Raw genomic sequence first — 27,080 nt, forward strand, 5'->3', positions numbered from 1 at the left:
CGACCCTCGCTCACTGCAGGTGCACCAGGTTCCCTCCTCCCCCGGTACAACATAACCCAACACCTGCTGCACAGTGGCCCCTCCCACCCCACCCCACCCCAAAAGCTTCCTTAGAACCACAATTCTCCAATGTATTTTGGTCCTCAAGCAGTTCTATTCTCTAGTGGCCTGTAGACTCTCAACTACCCCCCTGGGGGGTAAAAATAAAGAGAATCCTCCTAGGCTGACCCCAGTAACTCTGAAGTAAAGGAAGAAGAGGGGCTGGCAGCCTCCTGGAAACTCCAACAGCTTGAGACTAAATTTATCTTTCCCAGATTAAGATTCTATTCAGGTAACGTCTACAAATTCATATATGCCACGCTAAGAATGAATAGGTAGCAATCTCCCACACTCACTTCCCTGAACCTCCCCGCCTGCCACTCCACCTGCCATGGCCACTGCTGCTCCAGGGAGGCCCCTGGGCACCAGCCACACAGGCAGCCAACCGCTTGGTACTGTAAAAACACACCCCAATTCTTCTACTAAACAGTGTGGGCTCACTGGCCACAGTGGTGATCCTCTGGTGGCTTCAAATACTTTAAAGGCTGCAGCAGCATGCAAAAGAATTTCATTTCATTAAAAAAAAAAAAAGTTAAGAAAGGTCTCCAGGAGATGGTGAGTTTTATTTTGTCTTGTCTGGATAGAGGTTTGATTTGCTCTCGAGTGTTCCAGGGTGGAGAGAGTAGGAGAGCGCCCAGGTGTCGCGGGCTATTCGGTGTCTTCCCCCTCGTTGTCGTCTTCCCCATCCACAGAGAGCGCGGCATACTTGCTTGCAGAACTGAATTTCTGTAATGGACGAGTGACAAGGTGATGAAGACCCTGGATTCTCACATCAAAACCTGGGACACAGGCAGGCCACAGCTGCTTTCCCAGGCCAGGGACAGGCATGCAGACCACACCCACTGGCCAGTAGCCAGGACAAGGCCAGTCAGAGGCACACATGTCCCTGTCAGAAGGGAGCAGTGGAGACAGGAGAGTGCTTGCCTCTCCTGCATGGTACCGCCCTGTTTCCTACCACTCTAGCCCACATGTACAGGAGTCTAACAGCCGAAACTCAGAGAGGCTGGGGGCCGAGGCCAAGGCCACACTTACAGAGGCTGGACTTTCTTCAGGTTTCTTTGGCTCAGGTGCAGATCTGGCATCTTGTTCCTTTTTGCCATCTTTTCTGTGGGAAAGCATAAGACCACATCTCCAGGAGCAGACCTCTTCAATACAGAGATGTGCACAGGAAGGGCTAAGGCACCCGACAGTCCTTGCTATCTTAGAACTGTGATGTCTGATGAGTTGATTTTTCCCTCCTTAACAAGTATTTTGTTTCAGAGTCACAGAGGGTGACAGGGAGAGCTGTCCCATCTGCTGGTTTGCTTCCAAAATGCCCACCGCAGCTCAGGGGCACTGGGCCAAAACCAGGAGGCCAGAGCTCCCATAAGGATGATGGAAATCCAAGTTCCCGAGCTGGGATTTGAACCCAGATACCCAAATCCAGGACGCAGGTGTCTTGCCTGGTGCCTGCTCTGACCACCAGAGTGCCTCACTCCCCGAGATGTGTTCTCACCCGGGGGAGGGAACCTGCTCACCTGTCTGACTCCTTCCAGTGCTCTCTGTTCCCGCCATCTCCTGGACCGCGGCTTGAGTTCCCACCTTGGCCTTTGGGTGCACTCATCCCATCTACTTTGTTTTCATCTGTTTGAGCAGACACCCAACAAATCAAGGGCTGGCCCCAGTACCACCCTCCCTCAGGAAAACTGCTCATGAATATCAAGGGGAGGGATCCCACTCTTTCCCCCTCTCTCCATCTTAGGGAAGAAGTCCCATGCTCTCTGCATCATTCACACTCTCAAAGCAAGAGCCACTCCAAAGTTCCACCACCATGAACAGCAAGCTGGAACGAAGGACGCTGACGTCTGACAGTGGCCTTGGCCTGCTAATGGTGACATTTCTAATCTGGACTGAACATGCTCATTTCCTTCCGATGACTCCCCCTCCTTTCACAGAAATGTTCTACCAGGAAAGGGCGGAGCTGCAAGCCATCTGCAAAGGGCCCAGGCCTGCCCTCTGCTGGCGAGAGAGAACAGACCAACAAAGCAGCGCCCAGACACCCCAGGCCCAGCCTTCTGGATCCAACCCGGCTGCCTGTTTAAGCAGCCTCTGCTAGGCTGTCACAATGCACTCTCTGAACACGGGCTTACCTTTCCTTGCTGGTCCCTCCTCGGATGGCTGAGCTGCGGCCACTTTCCCCCCAACACTGGAAGGCAAACATGCAATCATGTAAATTATTTCAGAGTGAGAACACCTAAGAAATTCAACCATTTCCAAACTGCAGTAAATTTTTCACAAAACACAGACTACTTTTAACATTAGGGGATATTAAACTATAGAAAGACAACAACAGCACCTAGTGCCATGTGCTTTAGACTTGTCAGCAGATGACAGAAGGACCTGGAGGCCAGAGACTGACAGGGAAGTGGACTCCAAGTGCATACTACCCACATGTGGTGGAGGTGGGGAAGGCCTAGTTTATAGTGCCCACACAGATAATTCCAAGTAATCAAAATGATGCCAACAGCTTCCTAAAACATCAGAAAATAAGACCCAACTCCATGCAAGTGAATTGGAACAAAGAGGTGAACTTAGGGGACCTGATGCCAGGCCAATCCCCCCAAGCACTTTCCATCCCAAGGTCCCATCTCTCAAAACTTCATGACTGCAGGCCAACTCACCTGGTAGGGGACTGCTGCTCTGGGTCTGTGCTTGGAGATCGAGCAGGAGGGTTAGAACTCCGCTTCACCCAAGCGTTCTCCTTTGGCGGAGGGGCTGGCATTACCTTTAGGGGCTGATCGGCTTTGGGAGGCTTAGAAGTTGGAGAGTGACAATCCTCCTCCTTACTGAGTGTTTCATTCTCTACAGACTTCTCACTCTCTCTCCTCCGTGCATCTGTGAAGTCAGAGGGGAGGTGTGGCTGGGGGGTGACACACCTTACATACAGTACAAGGACTTCTCAAGATTTCAACTGGATGTTGAAAATGGTCCACACTAAGTTCCCAGTTTCCATCACCATGATACAGACACCAACAGATGCAACCATCCCTTTAGTAGGAATCTCAAAACATCACTTTGACCAAGAACCCCACTGACAGAGAAACAGGAAAAATGTCAGGGCACACACCTGAAAGGAGAGCCCCCAGCACCCCCTTGGGAAAGACGCACACCCCATCAGGATTCCAGCTTCTCACATCACAGGGAGGCTGTCCTCACAGGAGGTGTGCCTGTGGCTAAGCGGGGCCTCTGGCAAATCCCAACCACGCTAGTCACTGCCTGGCTTCCCTCAGCCTCCACACACATGCGCCAAGGCAACCAGCAGCCGTATCCTCACACCAGTGAGAGAACGCACTCCATGTGATGAGACTATCACATTCTTCCCACATTTTATTTTAAGGCCAAGGCCTACAGACAGAGCCAACTCTCAACATGATCATTTTCCCACCTTGCCCCAAAGAATGGTACTATCTACTGTTAGAAAGAGACAACTCCAGTACTCCTGACTTTCAGCAAATTTCTAAAGACCTGGAGGAATTTCCAAATTGCTTCAGCCTTGCATTGTTTAGAAAAGTTCCAACTAATTTAGAGACAGAAGGAGAGACTGTGCATCTTGGTAAAGGGAGAAGCAGGCACCATTCAGGTCTCCAAAGCACTCTAAGTGCAGGAGAAGAACCAGACATCAGTGGGGAAGAATGAAGACCTGACATGGTCACTTGATAACACCGCCAGCCACACACAAAGCTGTTCCCACAGCTGGCCCTGGGAACAGAGAACTCCTGGCCCATAATTGCTTGAAATAAATAAAACTCAGTGATGTGAAGACCTAACGTGAAGGGACACTTACTGTCAAGGAAGGTACACTCTTCTGTCAAACACATCATTTACCTCTATGCTGGGACAGATTTGAAACTCCTATCAGTCCATGCTAATCCAGAGAGCACCTGACAATCCAACCCTGCGAAGTCGCTGCTTCCCACCCTAGTCTGACTTACTTCTGCCAGAGGTGGCTGAAGACCCAGTCTGTGATGACTCACTTCCTGTCCTCGACCGTTCTCGTTCCTGAGTTTCTTCACTTCGCCAGCTCGGGTGTCTACACGGACGCAAACAAAAAATGCACATTATGGCGTCTTGCCCCACCCAGGTCACCTCAGGCCCACCACTCATCATCAGATACGTTTGTTTTACCCATGGGTCCCTGTGTGCACATGCAGCTGCAGCTCTCTCCATCAAATAACTGGCACGCAGTAGACATAACGACACAACTTGAACTTTAAATACTGCAAGAATCAGCTATTAATGTTAATAATATTGTCTTAGAGGGGCTAGTGTTTGGTGTAATGCTTCAGACCTTACATGGGATGCCTACATTCTAGAAAATGCCTGGGTGTGAGTTCTGGCTCCACTCCTTCCATCTGTCTACGTGTATCCTTGAGCAAGTGGTGGCTCAAGTGGTTGGGTCCCTCCATCCAAAGCCAAAGACTTGTCTGAGTGGGGACAGATCTCCCTTTCAAATAATACTAACAATAACGATAATAATGCCTTATAAAAGCTAGGAACTCAATCTGGGTTTTCCAAGTGGTAGCAGAAACCCCACTATTCACACCTGCTGACTAGCAGATGCACTTCAGCAGGAAGCTGGGAGGCGGAGTGGAGCTGGGGCTTAAAGTCGGGCATTCTCCCACTGGGTGTGGGCATCCACAGTGGCATCTTTCCTACTATGTGGAATGCCCAGCCCCAGGAAATTCTTTTCAGTCTCTATGCTATTAGACACAATGCTATCTTTTAATGGCTACCCCACACAACGATTGCTAATAAAATACTTTGACAATGACAGCAGTGACAATGATCATAATCAGTACACACATAGATAAAAAGCCTAGCCTACACTTTACATTTTCTACTTCGCCTCATAAAATGTGACAAGTAAACATAACTCCCATTAACCCCAGGGTAACAGCTCTGTAACTGACAGGATGGGACTCTGGTTCCTTTGGTCATAGCAGTTGTGGCTAGATGCCAGGTCTTCACGTTTCACTGGGTTAAACTGTCCCATTTCAGACTTACCACCTCTAGCCTCAGCCCACTGAATGCTCCCAACCAACCATGACCATGCAACATTCCCTGATGCCTCTGACAGAGACCACCCCGCTGGTACAGAAAGAATTTCTCGTCTCTTTACCTCTCCCGAGGCCGCCGTTCCAGTTTGGGCTCATCCAGCTGACGCTGCAGCTTCTCTTGCTCCTTCTGCAGCCGTTCTTCTACCTCTCTTTCTCTAGCAGCTGTGTCGACAGGCTTTGCCCCTCCAAAGATAGAAGCTGCCCGACTGGACTGAGAGGTGCCAGCAGAGGAATCGTCTTCCTTTGGAGTACTCCGAGGCTTTAGATTCAGTTTGGGTCTTTGGGGGGGACCTGTGTCAAATGAAACTCGGGCAATCACTTGAAACAGGGCAGCCATCTAGTCTAGTAGGTGAAGCTGCCACTTGTGCCCTCCACCCAAGGGCTGCTCCAAACCCCAGCCCCCTGCACCCTCGAGGCAGTAGATGAGGGCTCAAGGACTTGGGTTGCTGCCACCTATGTGGGAGACCTGAATGGAATTCTGGGCTCTTGGCTTCGGCCAACCAGTGGACAGAATTGCTTGCTACCTCTCTTAAAAAACAAAACAAAACAAAGCAAACAAACAAATAAACAAAAAACCAACTTGAAAACCTGGCCTGGATGATGGGTGCCTTCAGTACAATAATTTTTAACAACATGGAGTGGAAGACTAGTTCCTCCATGCTTGTCTGTATGACATTCATGTACCCGACAGACGACTCACAGGTCAGAGAACTCAACACCGAACACAGCAACACAAATCTGGGTTTGTGTGTATGTGTGAATGGTTAGAAAGCTGAGAATACACCTGAGTGTTCCCCGGAAACTGCACTGTAGTTCAGCCATGTAAATGATGGAGGACACAGCAGGCCTGTGTCCATGTCAGCTGACTGTGGTCAAGCAGCTTTCAGGGCACTCAGCTGCGTGTCCTCTCCCATGCCCACCCGGGGTTTTATACCCTCACCACCCATCTACCCAACATGCATGGCACATTGCTGAAGACATGCATTTCCTACAGAGGATTTAAGCAGACAGCTTTTACAGCTCCTGAGACACAATGCTAATATGTTTAAGTTTGTGAAGTGACAACTATCTCCACTTAGGTAGAATGAGAGGAATAGATCTAGCTTTTACCTACTGGGTCATGCCTCTAAATTCCTACACCAGGCAGGAGTGAGAAACTCCCCGCAGGTACCCAGGTGGGTGTTAAGGGGCCCCAGTACCCGTTGGTAGGAAGCTGGGTAGACGCCAACATATGACCTGATCCAGGGGACTCTGAAATGGATGCAGTCATCACAAGCGGCGGCTTAACCCACCGCGCCATAACCCATGTACACCCCTACTTCCACCTTTAAAAGTAAAGCTGGGGCTCACAGGGGCAGTTCCAGTTCCCTTGAGGTTTACAGCGGCTACTCAGCGGCCAGCGACTGAGTCCTGTATTACTGCGGCTCCACTGTCCCTCTAACAGTGTAGCACAATCACTACTTTAGCCAATACTGACTCACCCAATGAATCATTTATTAAGCTCCTACATTTTAGATACTGTACAAAGGCCAGATGACAGTGACTTCGATTGAATTGCAATGTCCCAAGTAGAAAGAACAGGCGATACATATTGGACTACTTGGGGAGCCTGGGAAGGCTTACAGGAGCAAAGACCTGAGTCAGCCTGGACACTGAGCATGCACCTAACAGGGTTTCTGAGCAGAGTGTGAGATAATGCTGAAGCAAACTGCAGGCAAACAGCGAAGGCCCCTGTAACTTTCAGGTCAAGGACACTAGATATGCCTGTAAGGAGGACAGCAATAGAATTAAATCTTGTCCAGAAAGACAAATGGGTCCACTGTGAAGAATGGAGCAAGCAGAGAAATCTGCCGTGGAGTTTGTGGGTGTGGTGGGGGTGTGGTAGGGGGCTAGGGTGAAGACACTGCTTGGGTTGCTGAACTCTACAGGGTGCCCAGGTCCAGTCCCAGCTTGGCTTCCAGCCATTAGGTCCCTGCCACTCACATGGGAAATCTGGACTACGAGCTGAGCCTGCCCCAGCCCTCATGTGGTGGGAATCTGGTGTGTGAATTAGGATGGAAGATCTCTCTCTAGCAAAATGAAAATAAACAGCATCAACAACACGACGATAGTGGCAGGGACTTATGGTGAGGGATCACGAGAACCAAGCCGGGGTTAAAGCACCGGAGGAGGTCAGGCGTCGCAATCAGGTGCACCTCGGGTTCACGGCCCAGCCCAGCTCTCCTCCTCACAAAGTAGAAGCAGCAGCAGCTGCGACAGTCTTGAAATGCAATGCCCTCTTATACCTCACTGGGTGGGACACAAAGATTAGTTACTCCTAACTGGGGTATGGAAGACTTCTCTGCATAGCCCTCCTAAACATGCTCACCTAAACTGTTGACATATATCCTGTTAGAATTATAGAGTTAGACCACCTAAAAAACAGCCAGGTTCAGCGAAAACATGCTTCAATGCTATAAACTGCTAAATACTAAAATTAAAATAGGCATGAGACAGCTGAATAGCAATCTAAGCCATTTTAAGGTGTATAGAATACGGTTGAATGTAAACCAAAATTGAAATGTCTATGAAGAAGTCACAGGTTGTGGTTGAGAACCTGCATTTTCCTATTAACATATTGGTTAATCAATACCATGTCAATTAATGCCATAATGTTGTAAATGGTTGGAAATATTATGTGGGGACTTTTAATTGATTGGAATGATACTCTGCTGGCTCTACCTTCAGACCAGAGATGGTCTCACCAAGAAACCATTGAACTTACCAGGACAATAAGATGCTGGACATTATGCTTGGTAAATACCTCCAATGAAAGAATGTCAACTGAATTTGAACTATGGAAATGCAACAAGGTGGAGCAATCCACCGTGGGGGGAGGGTTTTGGGAGGGGCGGGGGGAATCCCAGTGCATAAAAAAATGTATCACATAATGCAATGTAATTAGTTTTTAAAAAAAGGAAATGCAATAAAAATATATGTAAAAAAAAAAAAAAACGAAAAAACCATATAAGTAATCAAAAAATAGGGCCTGGTGCAGTGACCTAGCGGCTAAAGCCTCTGCTTTGCAGGCACCGGGATCCCATATGGGCACCAGTTTGTGTCCCAGTTGTGCCACTTCCCATCCAGCTCCCTGCATGTGGCCTGGGAAGGCGGTTGAGGATGGCCCAAAGCCTTGGGACCCTGCACCCGTGTGGGAGACATGGAAGAGGCTCCTGGCTTCGGATTGGCTCAGCTCCAGCTGATTTTGGGAGCGAATCAGTGGATGAAAGATCTTTCTGTCTCTCCTCTCTGTAACTCTTCCTTTCCATTAAAAATAAATATATGTTTTATTGACTGCTCAATACCATGTCAATTAATTCCATAACGATGTTAATTGTTGCAGATGGTATATTAGTGCTTTTATTTGACCGGGATGATACTCTGCTGTCTCTGCCCTCAGACCAGAGGGTCTACTCAATAAGTAGTTGGACTTGACTGGACTATAAGATGTTGGACTCTATGCTTGGCATATACTTGCAAAGAGGGAATTTCAACTGAACTTGAACTATGGTTATGCAACAAGGTGGAGGAACCCACCATGGGGGGAGGGTGGGGGGAGAATCCCGGATTCTATGTAATTACAACACAATGTAATTAATGAATAAATTTAATAAAAAAAATAAAAAAATAAATATATATTTAAAAGAAGAAAAAGAAAAAAAAATGCAATGCCCTGTGCCTGGACATGCAGCTCACAGGTGCCACAGTCAACGCAAAGTTGAATTACTACTTGTTTTTTAGGCTTCCTGCTTTAAGAAACAGGTAAAACAGAAAAACAAACAGGAACTTTGCTGGTCTGTGCGGCTTTCCACTTGTCCCAAGAACCCTTCCACCTGTCTGTACTTCTTACTGGCTGTCCAGACTCATCCTCCCTCCTCTGCAAAAAACCCCAAGAGAGGATGAAGGTAAAGCCTTCGGCACAAGGTGCAAGACAAGACAGTGAATAATTAAGGTAGGGAAAAAAAATGCGGCACCAGGCACCATCACCTTTTTGTGACATCACTTCAGTCAGAACACAAATGACCAATTTATCGGATCTGGAACACAACTGATGTTTTGTAGGTTGATGTATTAAGAGCCTACTTTTAGAACAGGTTTTAGAACGCTGATATCTGACCCTTAATTAATGATATTGATCATTATGGCGTCATGGCCATGAAAATCAGCAACGTAGCTTTATAACCTCACAGCGCAGGTTACAAGATTACGTTAACCTGAACATCCATTCTTTCACTTGAAAAAATGGGGTCCCGAATCACTAATCTGAAGTGTAATTTATAAACAAGCTCAAAAGCCCAGAGCGCCGGCTGACTCAGCACAGCATGCTAACCTCTAGGCTGCCCACCCTGCTGCCTCCATCAGAGTGGGGGCTCTACTTGGGCCAATTGAGGAGCGGGAAACACAGCTGCAAATGCCCCACTGATCCCAGCGTCTGCTCCATGAAGAAAGCAAGAACATGATTTACCTCGGTCCTCCCGCCTGTAATCATCCCGGGAGTAATCGTCTCTGGAGCCCCACGACCGGTCGTCCCGTCTGTCATAGCGGTCTTCGTAGCGGTCCCCGCCTCCCCTGTAGTCATCGTCCCTGCGGTACCCACTACCAAATGCTCTTCTGCCACTGCCTAGCCTGGAATCATAGCCTGCAAACATACCCCAAATTGCAACCATCACACTGGAGGAGAAAAAGGGCAAAACAAAATAAAACAAAACAAAGAATTCTTGAAAGCAGGCAATGTGTTTACGGTCATTACCTCGATCATAGTCTCTGCTCCCTCGGTCATCGTAGCGATCCCGGCCACCGTAGCGATCCATGTCCCGGCGTGGGCCGTCCCGGTATCCATCCCGGTATCCGTCCCGGTACCGGTCCGAATCGTAACGATCCCGATACTCTAGAGGAGACAGGTCACATTGTTCCCTTCTCTCCAACTTTATCCAGAGTAACCAAACAGGATAGCATCTTAGTTCTCACAAAGACAAATCACATTATTCTCCAAAGTGGAAGAACCGGAACTGTATGGAACTCACAGTATTTGATTTGCTGGGACAATAACTGGGGGTGGGGATATATGTGGAAAGACTCTTCCCTGTTCCACAATTTCTGAGGAACACAGCCCACTGCCCTGCAAGTTAGCAAAAAGCAGACATGCCAGGCCTGCGAGGTCTGCACAGCATGGGACTACAGGCTTGGTAATTGTCACTCCAGATAGAGAAACCCAGAGCAAGGTTCATTTCCAACTCCCCAGTGGCAAAGATGAAACACATGCTAGCATCTCATGGTGGCAAAATTTATGGGCTTAGGTCAGTTTATGCACTGCTGATCACAGAGCAAAATAGTACAAACATGCTAAAGCTGGTTTAGAACCACGCATGCAAGGGTTGAAAGTCATTTTGGTTTTTAGGAATTCATTCGGAGCAATGATGTGATAGAAGACAACTGCAATGCAATTTATAATAGTAAAATTGTGGCGCATGCTAATGATTACAGGACCTCTGCAAAGAGCAGGTGACTAAAAACTGACTTAGAAAGACGTCTACTCAATGTGTTTATGACACATTTGCTGCATCTCTGCCTCTCACACATACTCACCCACAGTAATAGTGTAACAGGTCCCTATACGCAAGAAGTATAAAGCAAATGCGGCACTTCAGGTGGCAGGCCAGATCACGGCATCTACGAGAGGTGCAGCTGCTAACCGGCTCCAGCTGCCTCGCAGCTCCATCTTCCCACATTCTCAGAACTTAGAATTTTATGTGCAAAACAAAAACAAACACCCCAAATCTGAACTTATACTAAACAAAAATCAGACATGCGTTCCTTCGCGATATTTTTCCTCTACTTGACTTTCCTTATATCTAGTCAAGCAGCCAACAGCTTGTACTCCTAAGGAAATGGGGCGACAGTGAGAGGCAGTGCACTTTTGCAGGTGGCCGCTGAGCATGCAGTAACACCGAGATGACAGCTGCCCCACCCCACGCTGTCATCCTGTTGGTTCTGAGGTGGAGGGTAAGGAGTCTCAGACTTTGGCGATACTTGCGAGTTTCTAATTCATGCTAACTGCAAGTTGACTTCGGTGTAGCACACTCCTGCTCTCTAAATTCAAGGTGGCAGGTGAGAGGATAGTTCTGTCCCACGACTCAAAACTGGACCTTGGTCTACCTTTCCTTCCTGTTCACTGAAGAATCTGCATCCGCTGACGTCGCTGGGGGAGCGTGGCTGAGGCAGCTCTCCCCAGGATCTGCTGGCTCAGACTGGATGGCTGAAGGTAGGACGGAACCAGAGAGTCCACCCTTCTCCTGAGCCGGCCGCGCTCAGAGGAACTGCTGTGTCCCTGGCTCTGTGTGTACAGTGTGTGCTAGGTGTCTCACAAAATCAGAATGTGAATTCTAGTTGTGCGGGTGCTTTATATTTCAAACATACTGATAGAAAGAAATAATTACAGCAGATCTACTGCTTAGATTTAGTGTGTGCCAATATTTTGCCATGTTTGTTTCACTATTAGGAAGGAGCCAGATTACCAAATCTATCTTGATAACTTCATGACTTGCAACATGATCAACACGATGGCCACAATTTTCAAATGTCTGAGTTCCTCCCTCCCTCCAAGTAACAGGTTTTGCATTTTACCCTTGTAGTTCTATGCCTGTTACACTATGAAGTAGTCTATTATATGGACAAGCAACGATTTAAAATTTCTTTGCTCAATAAGAACATCAAGTTCTTTCCATTTTTCAAATAATCAGCGGTGAGCTTTTCAGGTATTTTAAAGCATAAAGGCTTCAGGAGCCTTTGTTCAGACTGAGGCGTAGAGCTAACATGTGTAATCCACCCAACGTCACTTTCCCTGCCAAGTGCATTGTGTTTATTCACATCCTCACTCCCCAGTGTGTGGCTGATGCACACAGGATTTTGGGTCCACTTTTTGTCAATGGTCTCTTCTGAGCCCACATGACAATAACCTTGTTATTTAAGTCTTATTCTTTGTATATAACAATACAATTGATGCTTCTGTGTTACACACCCAGCAATCTTACCAAAATTAAAGTAGTTTACTTTGTAGACTCTCCTGGGTTTCTTAAAAACAACTGTCTCCAAAACCAGACAACAACAACAACAAAACAAAAAACTGGCACCTGTCCCTTTCTTTAATTCTTTGCTTAGTTAAAAACCCCTGAGCTTATCAAAGACCATTCCCTGTTCACGCCTTCGAGTTTCCTACATCCACTATGCGCCAGGGTGATCATCCAACGAACACATCTGCCCCATTCCTGGACAGACCAACCCCGGAACACGCAGGAAACCCACTGCACAGAAACAAACTCACTGTCTCCGAAGCTGTCGTCGCCTCTTCGGGGCGGGTAGTCGTCCATGCTGTCCTGGGCAGGACGGGCCCTCCAGTCCGTGTCTGTTTTGTCAGAATCCCGATTTCTATCTCGGCCAAAGGAACGGTCATCCCTGTCTACAGACGGATCCAAACACAAAAACCCCCGTCATCCCACCACAGCTGGCCATTCTGAACCCCCCCACGGTCCTCATTAAAAAACAAAAACAAAACAAAAAAAAACCAGCAAGGGCTCCCATCCACTGGTTTATCCCCCAAATGTCCTCACTAGCCTAGGGCTGGGTCAGGCTGCAGGCAGGAGCTAGCACCTCAATACGTGCCTCCCCTGTGGGTGGAAGGGACCAAATTCCCAGCGCCTGTATCAGCCGGAAGCTGGAGCCAGGAACTGAATCCCATACTGCAATATGGGACATGGGCATCTTAACCACCCAGCTACACACTTGCCACACCATTTTTCTCTTTTAAATCAAGCTGCCACAATGAAGTCGGCCCAGGCCCACAAGCACATTCTCAACTCAACTAGATGTCTCTCACGCCTACTGTGATTGAATCAATGCTCACCTGTCTTGTATTCTGTACAGGCCAGAAGTCCCTGAAACATAGAGAAGCCCTTCGTGTCCAATACACTGTGAGGTAACTATTCTATACATCTACTACTTCCTGTTCATTCCTTCCTAACAGGGTTTACCCATCTTGACATTCCTTTTGGAGCTGGAAAGTTTTTATTGTGTATTCTTTCCATCTGGATTCCTTCCTCCTGTCAGCAGCATCCCCTTAACATTCTGACAACCCAAAACACCTTCCAAGTCTACCAGCAGTCCCCTGTGTGGCAAAACTGGCTGAGAACTGTTACTTCAGATTCAGATAGACCCTGGGCCAGGCACAATAGCGTAGTGGTTAAAGTCCTCGCCTTGCATGTGCCGGGATCCCATATGGGCACCGGTTCTAATCCCACAGCCCTGCTTCCCATCCAGTTCCCTGCTTATGGCCTGGGAAAGCAGTTGAGGATGGCCCAAAGCCTGGGACCCTGCACCCGCGTGGGAGACCTGGAAGAGGCTCCTGACTTCGGATTGGCTCAGCTCCGGCCGTTGCGGCTACTTGGGGAGTGAATCATCGGAAGGAAGATCTTCCTCTCTGTCTCTCCTCCTCTCCAATAAAAATAAATCTTAAAGAAAAAAAAAAAAGATTCAGGTAGACCCTTGCTATCCCTTTAACATTTTGGGGGAGTGGCTATGCCACTGGGATCCCATACTGTAGCCACAGTCCTGGCTTCTCTGCTTCATCTCCTGCTAATGTGCCTGGGAGGTAACAGAAGACGGCCCAAGTCCCTGGGTCCCTGCCACCCACGTGGGAGACCTGGATTTAGTTCCCAGCTCCTAACATTGGCCTGGCCCAGCCACAGCTGCTGGAACCATTTGGGGAATGAACCAGCAGATGCACCATAAACATAGTTGGGAAAGGATGCCTCCTGCTTTGTCATCCAGGACCACTACCAAACTTGAGACTTTGGTTTCCTTACCTTTATCCTGTGCTTGATCGGCAACATCCACTCGGATTCTCCTGTTACCTAAAGACTGAGAACACAGGACCACATCAAGCCAGCACGCACACACCCCACAAATGGCCATGCACACCCGGGCCCAGCAGAAGCACTAGGGAAGGGAGGTCAGCGGAACACTGCAGCCTCGCTAGCATTCCAATCTGTCAGCTGAAGGAAGAACCCTACACAAAGGCTTGAAAGTGGAGTCACTTAGGATGAGTACACTAGAGTTGTCCTGAAATAAATACCAGGTCAACTATACACTATTTTTGGGGGGCGGGAAAGAGGAGGAGTCAAAGATGCAGTAACTTCATAGTAATCCCCAATTAGCTAAATAAAAGACACGTTTGGGGCTACAACAATCATTCATTGATTTCTTATGTTTTTGAACCAGCAGCACATACTTTATAACTGCAGGTTCTTTCACTCAGACACCTTTGGATAAATCAACTCTCTTGGAATGCATTGACTTCCCTTGTTCCATAGCATTATTTACATACTTTGAACCTAATTAAGCTTATTGGTGATTTTTACTTACTTCACAATACAATCTATAGTTGAAGAACAGTAACAATGTATTCTACTTAAAAACACTCCAAAGTGGGCCCAGCACGGTAGCCTAGTGGTTAAAGTCCTCACCTTGCATGCCCAGAATCCCATATGGGTTCCGGTTCCTGTCCCAGCTGCTCTATTTCCCTTCTAGCTCCCTGCTTGTGGCCTGGGAAAGCAGTCAAGGACGGCCCAATGCCTTAGGACTCTGCACCACTTGCGAGACCCGGAAGAAACTCCTGGCTTCGGACTGGCTCAGCTCCAGCCATTGCAGCTACTTGGGGAGCGAACCAGTGGATGGAAGATCTGTCTCTCCTTCAGTCTACAGCTGACTTTCCAATAAAAATAAATAAATCTTCAACAATAACAACAAGAAAACAGTACATCTCAAAGTTTAATCAAACAGTTCACTGACAGTTTAACAGAACAATAATTTCAAGTAAGTTAATCCAGCCAACATCAGATGTTGGGTGGGCTTCTTTTTCTCATTTAGACTAAGTTAAAGTTTCATAACATTAGTAAGATCCAAGGAGAAAACTTTAGGAACAAATGTTTACTGTCACTCTCCTTTAAAACTTCTTATCAAATGGATTTCCCACCCCCATTTTCCTTCATGAGAATAATGATTTTGAAAAAGCAAACTTATAGTCAAGGCATTGTGAGATCCCAGGACCCAGTGCGTGGTGGTTTTCTTCCCATCTTGTACACGCGTACCTCCCTGACATTGCTGAAGTGAAGTGACTCGGGCCTCTCTTTGTGGTATTATACGACTCTTTCGCGGAGTCCACCTAACACCATGTGGCTGATCATGACACGGGGAGGTCCCCCCTCGCCCCCGCGGTCCTCCCCCGACATTCTTTACCTCTTCATTGAGGCTCAGGGCACTGAGCAGGGAATCCAGGTCCTCAAACTCGGCATAGCCAAAACCTTTCAGCCTCTCTGGGTTGCTGGGTTCACGAGGTAAACGCACTGCACTAATCTACAGGAGAAAAGAAAGAGAGCAAGCTTGCCATGTTGCCATCACTGCACACAGATGCCTCCAGGCAAACAGTGGTAAAGACACCACACTGCACTGCAGACCCGACCACACCTTCTGCATCTTCAAACACAAGACTGTCATACTTACAGGCATAGCAAAAACCCAAAACCAACCAACCAACCAAACTCACCATGAATTCAGTGTATTTCTCCTTTTCAGTTGTTCTTCATCAGAAACTGCTCACTGTACAATCAGTCCCTATCCACGGCACCTAATTACTGCCTGGGAAGTCTTACACTTACATTTAATCCCCTGAAGAATTCCTTAATGGAGTCTTCTGTTACATCATAGGGCAGGTTCCCTAGGAAAGCAGTGTAGGGTGGCGACTTGGGAAGACGGCTCCGGTCGATATTGGGTTCCCGAGCAGCCCGTGGAGCGGTGGGAAGGATAGAACGGTCAATTGGAGGTGCCCTGTACACATCGTCATCGTTGCTGTGCCACGTAGTGGAAACTGGAAGGGCAGACAAGAGTAAGGGCACCGCTGCTAGACGCCAAATGCAAACACACGATGCCACGACAGATCAGCAATGGAAGAAAAGCACTAGGAACTGCATGTCTCATTTCAAGGCCTGGCTCTCAGTGAAATCATCACGTGGGCCTCGCCTCACCTAGCAAAGAAATCAATGTGAAGTCACCACATGCGGGTACTTAACACACTTCTCCTCTCTGCCCAAGTCACAGAGCAGCACAGCATGACTGCAGTGTGCAACCCTCCTATTCAGACCCCCTGAGCTCTCACAGTCTATTATTAGGCTGCCAAACACCGTCTTCCTGGTTTACCACCTTCTTTAAAACACATCTTTCCCTATAGTGTGTCCACTAGTTTGTACCGACACTTACGGGAAGTTTGACCTTTATGAAGAGGTCATGAGAGTACTGTTTCAGTCTGTACTGCAAGTTTCTGGGTGGTGGGAGGAGGTTTATGTATACCTGGTAATTAAAACAGCTAACTCTTCCTGCTTGTTGTCTGAAGGTGAAGATCATCCAAATCACACCCCCCAAAAAATTCTGTTCTCACACCACCATCATCATCCCCTTTTCTCAACCATTTTCATTTATCCAGGGACACTGAAGAAGGCATACTAATAGTTCCCAGGGCTATTCTTTGGCTGAAAACACGCAAGTGTACATGAGACCTTGCAGTCACTTCTACAGAAATAAACAGATTAAGTTATCTTTACTTTCCAAATGAAAAAAAATGAGGCCTAAAAGGGTAGGACACAGAGAAAAGTCTGTTAATATCAAAGCCAGGATGAGGCACACCTAAACGGCCAGTGCAGTCTCACCTGCAGTCAGAGTTCAACCCTAAGATGAAGTTTGTATGAAACACATTAAGATTCCAGGCTTTACAAAATCAGTGTGTTCCTTTTGAATTGTAAGCAATACAAATCATATTTACAGTTTTTCCTAGAAGATAATGAAAATTTTAAGCTTGATGACAAACAAGAAGAATTACCATCTCCTTCCAGGTCGTCTGTTTCGTCAGCCCAGCTGACGGGTTTGGGGATGTAGGTGGTTCCTCCACCAGTCCCCCCATCCTCAGCCAGAAAGTCTGTTAGGGAGATAGTCTTCCCCTTCTTATTCTTCTTTTTTGCTGTTTGAAAAAGAGAAAAAAACTTCATGAATGCTCAGGCATTTACAGAGTGGTACAAAGAATATAAACACTAACAATTAAATAAAGACAGAACTTCTGCCTGGTGGCTTGAGACCCAGTAACTCGAGCCATCTTTGCTGCCTGCTGGAGTTGGCACTGGCAGGAAGCCGGACTCAAGCTTACGCCTTAACCACCGGACAAATGCTGGCCCTTCAAGCAACAAAGGCCAAAGGACTTGACTTGGGCACACTATATAAACGCAATAAACAGAAAACAGTCTGAAGGCTTAGAAAGAATTCAACAGTAAAAGGAAAAATTCAGAAGTTAGAGATCACTATCAAATGCAACCACACATATGTACGTATAAAGAAAAAATCCGAAGTTGAGGAGTCTCTGCTGTAGTGCGTTAACTTGGGTGGAAGCAATCTTTTCACTTTCTACTACATTTATTATTTATCACTGGAGATCTTAATTTAGAAACAGGCCACTACATTCGCTGCTCCTTCAATAGAGAGAAAAGGCAAACTTCCTATCCCATGCAAGATACTATGTTGGTACATCTGAAAACTGTGATGCTTGTAAAACATTGTTATGATAGGAATCTTAACTTCCAATTCACAGGAAAAGAAAAAAAAAGAAACCCCAAATCAAGCCCAGTGCTCTTCCGGTTACCTCCCTGGGATCCTGGCCCCTAAGCAGCTTATCAGTAATTCCACAGCAGACCATGGTGATCTTGGCACTCAGCTATCTGCAAAGTGTCTGAATGACGACTCTTACTCTGAGACTTGTATGCACTTTCCTGCACAGTGTGCGCGTGCAGAGGGGACACTAAAAGCTTCCTGCAGGACACTGACCCTGCATCCCTCTAGACAGTCCTTTGCAGCTTCTGAGAGAACACTAATCGGGCAACTTAGAAAAGGAAAAGGGGTGAAGTGACATTCTAGAACTGGTCTAACTGCAGCTACTGCATAATTAAAAAGCACCTTTGCTGTAGTAGGATCAGCTTCATGACTTTCATAATCATGAATTCTTTCTCCACATTCTAATTCTCACCTCATTTTAACACCTTAATCTGGCTCCGAGAGTATATATGATCAATCAGATCTTATCTGAAATCAGTCTACAGAATTCAAAGAAAACAATATGGTTCCTATCATACAGAGGCTCTGGCAGCTCACCTGCAAAGACATAGCTAGTGGACATTTCAATATACCAATATGGACAAGACATTAGGTAAAATACTTAAAAGCACTTAAGCTTCCCTTGACCTTTTTTTTCACATAGTTTAATTCAAAAACAGTATCTGGAATTAACATGATTCTAGCTACAGAGCCTAACTCTCAAGGGGCAGACTCTACTATTATTAGCTAATATCCAATTATCTTGTTACTGGGAAAGTGAAAATGATCTCACGGCTAGTACAAATCGTGAGATCAAGTAAAAGGTATCTTTTCTCCCTTGTTCCATAAATATTCACCAACCAAAACCACGGAAGCTGGAATGACCTGCTCTTCAGTTCTTGGATTAAAACAAACCCACAGACCAGCATCTCCTTTTGTTATTTTAAATTTAAAAATACACAAAACAACAATATTAATTTTGTAGTATCTTTTTTCCCTGAAAATATTTGAGTGTAATAGTTGCTCAGAGTTATTTCCGGCCACTGGCTCACTCCCTAAATGTTCCTAATGGCAGGTGGAAGCCAAAGCTTCCCCCACACGAGGACACAGAAGCACAAGCCCTTGGGCGACCTTCCTTCTGCTCTATTCCCAGGAGCATCAGCAGGGAGCTGGACTGAAAGTGGAGCAGTCAGAACTGGAACTTGTGCTCCGACGGGAGGTTGGTGCGGCAGAGGGCACCAGTCAGTGACAGTCACTATACTATCTTTCAGAACCATATATCCCCCTTTGCTCTCTTTGTCCCCTCCGCCAGCCCCCAGGTCCCGAGTAAGAAACCAGCACTGGCTGACTTCCTTCACAACACCTTTAACTCAAATTCAGTGGCAGCAGATTACACTGCAGAAAGCAGATTACCAGTAAACCTCAAGCAAGACTCAGGGTTTCCCCACTGCATTTTTAATCCAATAGTTGAGAAAAGAGCCAGCCTACATGTTCAGGACTGGGTTAATGGCAGCAATTCCTATGAGTGCAGGTTCGAGACCCAGCTGATCTGCTTATGAGCCATTTGGGGAGTGAACCTGCAGATGGAGGATCTCTCTTTCTCTCTCTCTCTCTCTCTCACTCAAAAAAAAAAAAACCTCAGGATTTTCACAGCATTCTCCTCCAGCATGGCTCACTGTTTCAAATGTAACAATTCCTTGCCACAATGATTGAACTGGTCCAATTTTTAAGTTTTCCTGCATTTTCAAAAATAAGACTTATTTATTTTTATTGGAATGTCAGATATACAGAGAGGAGGAGAGACAGAGAGGAAGATCTTCTGTCTGTTGATTCATTCCACAAGCAGTTGCGATGGCCTGAGCTGCACCGATCAGAAGCAAGGAGCCTGGATGGGAAGCAGGGCCACCAGGATTAGAACTGACACCCATAGGGTCCAGCGTGAAAGCGTACTGGTTAAAGTCCTCACTATGAACATGCTGGTTCTAATCCTGGCAGCCCTGCTTCCCCATCTGGGAGACCAGAAAGAGTTCCTGGATCCTGGCTTCGGATTGGCTCAGCTCCACCCATTGCGGTAGCTTGGGGAATGAACCATCGGATGGAAGATCTTCCTCCCTGTCTCTACTCCTCTCTGTATATCTGCCTTTCCAATAAAAATTTAAAAAATCTTAAAAAAAAAAAAAAAACACCTGCCGCCCATATGGGGTCCCGGCTCGTTCAGAGTGAGGACTTAGATGCTGGCTAATGCGCTGGGTCCAGTTTTCCTACATCTTTTTTTTTTTTTTAGATTTATTTTTATTGTAAAGTCAGATATATACAGAGAGGAAGATCTGTCTGATAATTCACTTCCCATGTGGCCGCAATGGCCGGTGCTGTGCGGATCCGGATCTGTAGCCAGGAGCCAGGAACCTCCTTCAGGTCTCCCACGTGGGTGCAGGGTCCCAAGGCCTTGGGCCGCCCTGGACTGCTTTCCCAGGTCACAAGCAGGGAGCTGGATGGGAAGTGGAGCTGCAGGGATTAGAATCGGTGCCCATATGGGATCCTGGCACATTCAAGGTGAGGACCCCAGCCGCTAGGCCACACTGTCGGGCCCCTAGTGGTCCACTTCTGCCCCACTCCTTGCTGATCGCCTGGGAAGAGCTACCAGGCCCAGTGCTTGGACTCCTGCCACCATGTGGGGAATAAACGAGTGGGTGAAACCCTGGTCACACTGACTTTTAAGTTAAAAAAGCTAAACAAAACCCCACCTCTTACTTTTCCCTTGCTATCAGTCCATGGCACTGGTAACAAAAGCACCAAAGGATAGATACAGGTAAAGATTTAAAAAAAAAAAAAAGAGGGAAGGGGGCCTACTGCCCATCAGTCAGTAGTCCATGTGCATTATTATCAGCTCTGTGCACCAAGTCCATCGCTGCAGGACAGCGAACAGGTGGCGCCCACGAACAGGGACTTGAAGCAGAAAGTGCAACAGAGACTCCTACAGAAAGGGGCTGATGTTTACTCTGACAAAGGTTTGAACATTACATTTTTCATATCTAAATTCCAAAGATGAGGCTTGATGTGGTAGCCTATCGGCTAAAGTCCTTGCCTTGAACACGCTGGGATCCCACATGGGTGCTGGTTCTAATCCCGGCAGCCCCGCTTCCTATCCAGCTTGTGGCCTGGGAAAGCAGTGGAGGACGGCCCAAAACCTTGGGACCCTGCATCTGCTGGGAGACCTGCAGGTACCTGGGCTCCTGGCTTTGGACAGGCACAGCTCAGGCCACTTGGGGAATGAATCAAAGGATGAGGTTCTTCCTCTATCTGCCTTCCAATTAAAGGAAACAAACAAACAAACAAAAAACCCAACCCTGCAAGCAGTACTTCAGCCACCTGACTTGTGCCCTTCTGCCAGGGACCTCTAGATTGACCTCTGGAGAAGCACAGCGGCTGCTGCCCTTTCCTTCGCCCCTTCTCACAAAGGGGCCAGCGTGGTGGTCAGCCCCTATTCCTGACAGCAGCTAGGGTCCATTCTCCTGGGGGGATGTGAGGAGTCAGATGGGATAACAGGCAGTTATGGTCTCTGCTCCCTGGTGAAGTTATCTTTGTATAATATAAAAAGTTGCTTCTCCCCATTCTCTGCCTTCGGAGTGTGTTCTCTCTAGCTACATTCCTCAGGCCTAATTTACAAAACAGAGAAGGGGAATTTGTAGGAGGGCAACTGATTAGACATCATTTGTATGAGAACAAAACAAAGACAGATACTTTCAGACAAGGGTGTGGAAACAATTGATCTATTCCAGACAGGCTTATGGGAACTGTGTAAGCTCCTCAATACCTCCTCCCTTATCCTATGTGACCCTCAGTCTAGAAAAGCCTGATGCCACTAATAAACTTTAGCTATTGACCATCAAAAGCAAAAAACAAGCAAACAAAAACTTTAGGCTGACTGCTAGGACCTTTAAGTTTACTTTGGTGCAAAATCCAGCCCTGCCTGCAACTAGTCAGTACCTCTTATCTGAAAGCGAAACACTTGAAGCTAACAGGCATGGTGGACTGGGGAGGGAAGGGACTGATAATACGCAATTGTGATGATGAGAATGTTCACACATTACTTGAGTATAAAAAGGGTACATTTGATGGGATATGAATTGTATCTTTATTAGGCACTAAAGCAGGCCTCGCCAAATCAGGAGAGTATTCATTAACAAACACATAAATGCAAACACTCCAGCCAAATCGACAAGGGCCCAGACCTAGGTAATTACCCTGCTGCTCAGTGCCCAGCCACAATGAAGTGTCACATGTTAAGGCTGTGCCTTTCCTGTCTCACACCAGGGCACTGCAACAGTTTGTAAAAATGGAATTCACAGATATTCTGGTGCTGAAATTTTTGGAATCCATTGTTTATTTTATATGATGCATTTTCTGTGAACTGAAGACCCCTCCATATGTACACATTCATTGTGGTAAAAGAAACTTCTTTTTCACCTGAGCAATCATGATTGCCCCTCGGTCTCTATCGTAGGACAAGGATTAACGGGGTCTTAATGCCTAGGCCCAAAATCCGCCTTAGCAGGAACTTTCTCAAGTACCCTTACATAGTTTAGCTTGGCAGACTTCTAAAAACTGTACTGTCACAGACCTTATGTTCAGTTACATGACCTCTTTGTGCCCAATTAATTCAACACATGGAGGAAAATACCATCATGCTCCCCACTCCCCAAAGTCCTCCAGGGCCAGGGAACTTGCTTTTCACCTAAAGCAACAAAATAAGCGCCCAATGAACTGCATGATAAGGTATAAGGTAGTTGGAGTCTCCAAAATAATGCTTAAAATGCAACTCTTCCAATTTGGTCATTTCTCTACCTTTGGATGGTAGCAGGGATTTATGACATATCTAGGATGATTATTTTTACTGGAAAGGCAGATCAGATTTATATATAAAGAGGAGAGACAGAGAAGAGAAAGGTCTTCTATCCACTTCTCCACTCCCGAAATGGCCACAAAAGCCAGAGCTGAGTCGATCTAAAGCCAGGAGCCAGGAGCCTCTTCAGGATCTCCCAGATGGGTGTAGGGTCCCAAGGCTTTGGGCCGTCCTCGTCCTTGATTGCTTTCCCAGGCCACAAGCAGGGAGCTGGAAGGAAAGTGGAGCAGCCAGGATGTGAACTGGAACCCACATGGGATGCCAGCAATTTGCAAGGTGAGGATTTAGCCACTGAGTCATCACACCGGGCTCCTGGGATGGCTGACAGCAACCTCTTCAACACACACACATCCCTAGTCACAAATAAGTTACACTTGGTTTAACTTGCTCATACACCTTGAGAGGTAACAGGTGATGGAGGAAGGGCTCAAGCAACTGGGTCCCTGTTACCCACTGAGCTGTTGGCCTGTGGCTTGCCCTTGTCCCAGCCCCGGTCAGTGTGGGCAATGTGCTAAGCAGTTAATGCTGTCTCCTGTCTTCCAAATTAACAACAAACAAGTAAAGGTACACCCAGAAGTAAATAAGCCCCATTCTCCTGTTGGGCCCCGAGGCAGCCCCTCTCTGGCCTACTCATATCTTGTGAACACAGAAAAGACTGTTTTATGGAAGATGTACAGACACTATGCAAGGATTTCAGACTCTGCATGGGGGGGAGGGGGGAACACCTTTTCCAAGAAGTTTCTGACGTGGCTCCTGGTTTTTTCAGTACTGTGCCTGTAACTGACACTGCCTTCGCGTTTGAACCTTGACAGGAGTTCCAGGCTTGCCTGCTGAAGCTGGGTACCCTACTCCAGAGTCACAAGCAGAAGGGTCAACAGGCCAGTGTGTGATCACTGCCTGGCCAGGAGGTTCAGCGTGAGAGTATTCTGAGAGTGAAAGGCCCGCGTGCTCGGACTTCCACACCCACCCTACATGGTAAACTGTGTCAAACACACCTGATCCCCTCCAGGTAAGGGAAGAGCAGCTCAGGCAACTGGAACAAGAGTTATGGGGCTTTTTAACAAGTCAATTAAAGCAGTCACAATGAACACTTGCGAGAAATGAACAGCTTGCCTTTCGGAATATTCCTTTAAAAGATGACAGCCAAAGAATGGAGTGCCCTGGTTCAACGTGTCAAGTTCCCTAGCAATTCAAACAATCCCCGTTCCACCGTCAGTCACGGTGCACGCTGGAAACCTGCACTGCTGCGAAGGATTTCGTCTCACAGAAGTGTCAAGGAGACCCTACAAGAAGGATGTTCCGACAAGTGCAAGCTCCAGCTCCAACAACTGACCTGAAGACTCCAGGGAAGAGATCTGACAGACCTTTAACTCCTCGGCATGTCACCTAGGCAGGTAACAGCAAGGTGGCAAATCTAGGCCCCAAACAACTTCAGACAACAATGGGAACATGGTCAACTCTCGGGCGAGGCCTCTGGGCAGTTTCTCCAACTCAGGACCTCATGTGGGTACCCCAAATTGGTGAAGGAGAAGAGTTCAAGTCTTTCAAGATCTTGACGTTGCCCTGCTACTTGACAGCAGTGTGACCTTGAACCCATCCATGGCTGGGTGCCATCTCTGCATAACCTTGCGTGGAAGCAGATGAGAAAGCAGCATATTGTGCACGCCTGGCGATCAGGTGCCACGCCACCGAAAGGTAGCACGGTAAGAGACACGGCTCAATCCCTCACGATAACAGAGAAGACAAATTCCACAGTGAGAAATCAGTGCCCGGAGACGGCAGTTTAAGCAAAAAGTTTTGCAAAATGCAGGGTTGTTGCAGGGAGAAGAAAACCACACAGCCTCTTAACAAAATTGAATGCTACAAAGCTCAAGACTGCTTTCCTGAGTCCAACGGGAAGCCAAGTCTACACGGAAACCGACTCCGGCCATTAGCAAGCGTTCTTTTCAACAACACGTCCTAGCACTCGCAGTTACCCTTTAGGGGAGGAGCGGGGGGCCGAAACCCTAACACGGAAGCTATCAACATTCAACCAAAATGGACGCTTAGTTAAGAAGAGCGAGGACCCGATCTCGTTCGGCACGCCTGCTCGGGGAGCAATCGAAGCCGGTAAGAGAATAGAAAAGGCTACAGGGAACCCTCCGAGCCCATCCCAGCTTCCTCTCTGCTAACACGTGGGCGCGCCACATTGTGTTCCCCACCCCCAACCCACTCCAGCAGCCCCGACCCGCAGTCCTGCCACACACAGGTCCCCTCGGAGGAGCTGCAAGGGCCGGGGCACTGAGCACCGAGCACCCAGCACCGAGCTCAGCACCCCCAGGAGCGCCGGCGCGCACGCGCACCCAGGCCGCCCACCACGCTACCCCCGGCACCCCGACACCGACTCGCGCCCGGGTTCCAACTGCCCTCCCCCACGCCCGTCCGCAACGGCCTCGTGCCTCGTCCGAGACGCGGGATCTCAGGTGCACCAGTCCGCGCGCCAACCGCCTCCTGCCTCCTTCCACGCAAGCACAGTGCTTCACGCCTCCACACAGGCCCCGCGCCGCCCGCCGACCTCCCCGAGCCTCCTCACGCCCCCTCCGAGCCGCAGTCCACCATGACCGCCTCCTCCAACCTCGCGCAGACACGGGGGAGAAAAGGTGTCCTTCCCCTCCCCCTCCCAAACATCCCGGAGCGAGAAACCTAACGTGGCGACGCCGCCAGCCTGCCGCAACCCCCTCGCCCGAAGGAAATCGGGGCGGCCCGCTCCCCGACACCATGGAACCAGTGGATCAGGCTCCGGGAGGTGGTCCCGGACACCGGTCCTTGGCCGCGCTCGGCCGCTCACTCACCTGAGGCCGCCATGTTGGGAGAGGGAGAGAGAACGCAAAGGACCCGGATGAGGCAATCACGTGATGAGAGCGGGGCGCGTCGGGCTGGGAGACGCCAAACTGGAGGACGGGGGCGGGGCGGGAAGCGGAGGCCCGAGCCGGGAGGCGGCGCGGCGCGAGCGCGGGAGGAGGCGGCGGCGGCGCGGGGTGCGACTGGCGGAGCGGCGCCACACGTGTTCCGAGGGGGCGGGGCCTAGCTTGGCGCTCGACGTAGGCAGGGTCTCGCGAGGCGGAAGGCGGAAGGCAGAAGGCGGGAGTTCGGGGCGGGACTTGCTGGCGGGGGATCGGCCGTTCCGGCCCGGAATGGCTGGAACTCAGAATGGATGAGCCGCCATGGGTTTTGCTGGGAGGGAAGGTTCTGAGGATCTTAAAACAACAGGCACACATTAAGAAAGCAAAACCAAACAAGTCCTCGTCCCTTGTGAGGATGATTTTAATTAGGCGTGTTCCGAAGGATTAAGACTAATACTTCCTGGCTAATTGCCTCAGTTAATTCACTCAGGGATTAAGCTTGAATCTCGCGGCCGCTTCACTAGAATAATGCTCCGTTTCCCTCACATAAAAAGTTTCCTCATAAAAAGTCTGTGGCCAGGGACCGCTGTTCACCCCTTTCCCTGGAGTTCAGACAAGAGGCCGCGCAGCTCCGTTCCAAGGCTGCAGCCCGGCGGGGACCTTTCTCGCCAGCTGAGCGAGTTGAGCTGGAGTAGGATGGGGTGAGGTGCTGGCTGTGGTGCCAGTCCGAGGTGCCGGTGGGGCTTGGGTGTGTGGTGGGAGCTTTTGGTTAGGCCGGTTTAGTTGGGCTGGGGATGTGTGAAGAGTTGACGGGAGATTGGCAGTCAGGGTTTCTGGTCCCTGCTGGAGTTACTTTAAAAAAAAAAAAAAGTATATGTCGTATTTCTGCCTCATTTTTACTTTTCAAGGGGGCCTTTTCCCCTTGAAAGAGGGCAAAGGGGGCAGAATGAAGATATCAATTCATCATCTCAGAGTTGTAACAGAAGCAAGGAGAAATGACCCACCTAATCTGGTGCCTGAGGAGGAATTAACCAGTCCCACCCTTCTGAAGTTTGATTTGAAACCAGAAGCTAGTGTGAACAAATCTGTCCTTTGAGTAACTCCCCTGAGATGGTGCAGAAAAGACACCATCTCCACCATTGCCGTGGGCCTTTTTTGTTTGTTTCCTTCACTGAACCCAGGCCTCCTGCCATGTGGTCTTGGGTTTTTCCTGGGGACACATGGAGCCCCCTCCTACCACCATGGCATAAGCCCCCTTTTCCCCCTAAATAAGTCCTGCTTCGTAAACCGTAATTGTCTGTATGAAAATTCTTCTTTCGTGTGAGACAAGAAACGAGGTTGCTGCCATGTTTTGCGTCGAATCACCTACAACAGGGAGAG

At 48.3% G+C, this 27,080-nt stretch overlaps 1 protein-coding gene across 1 annotated transcript; it reads right to left on the reverse strand.

Annotated features, from left to right (window-relative positions):
* Positions 1–643: 643 nt before the first annotated feature.
* EIF4B (eukaryotic translation initiation factor 4B) lies at positions 644–25,800 on the reverse strand. Its single transcript, XM_058673798.1, has 15 exons — positions 25,650–25,800; positions 17,158–17,295; positions 15,944–16,152; positions 15,525–15,641; positions 14,093–14,147; positions 12,556–12,690; positions 9,985–10,122; positions 9,700–9,873; positions 5,258–5,486; positions 4,071–4,168; positions 2,760–2,973; positions 2,229–2,284; positions 1,617–1,722; positions 1,132–1,204; positions 644–825 (listed from the first exon to the last, which is right to left on the reverse strand). The coding sequence occupies exons 1-15, from the start codon at positions 25,660–25,662 to the stop codon at positions 748–750; spliced, it is 1,833 nt and encodes a 610-aa protein (XP_058529781.1). The 5' UTR covers positions 25,663–25,800; the 3' UTR covers positions 644–747.
* Between the last annotated feature and the right edge of the window lie 1,280 nt (positions 25,801–27,080).

Source organism: Ochotona princeps, chromosome 15 (genome assembly GCF_030435755.1).
Source record: "Ochotona princeps isolate mOchPri1 chromosome 15, mOchPri1.hap1, whole genome shotgun sequence".
In the NCBI taxonomy this organism is placed as follows: domain Eukaryota; kingdom Metazoa; phylum Chordata; class Mammalia; order Lagomorpha; family Ochotonidae; genus Ochotona; species Ochotona princeps.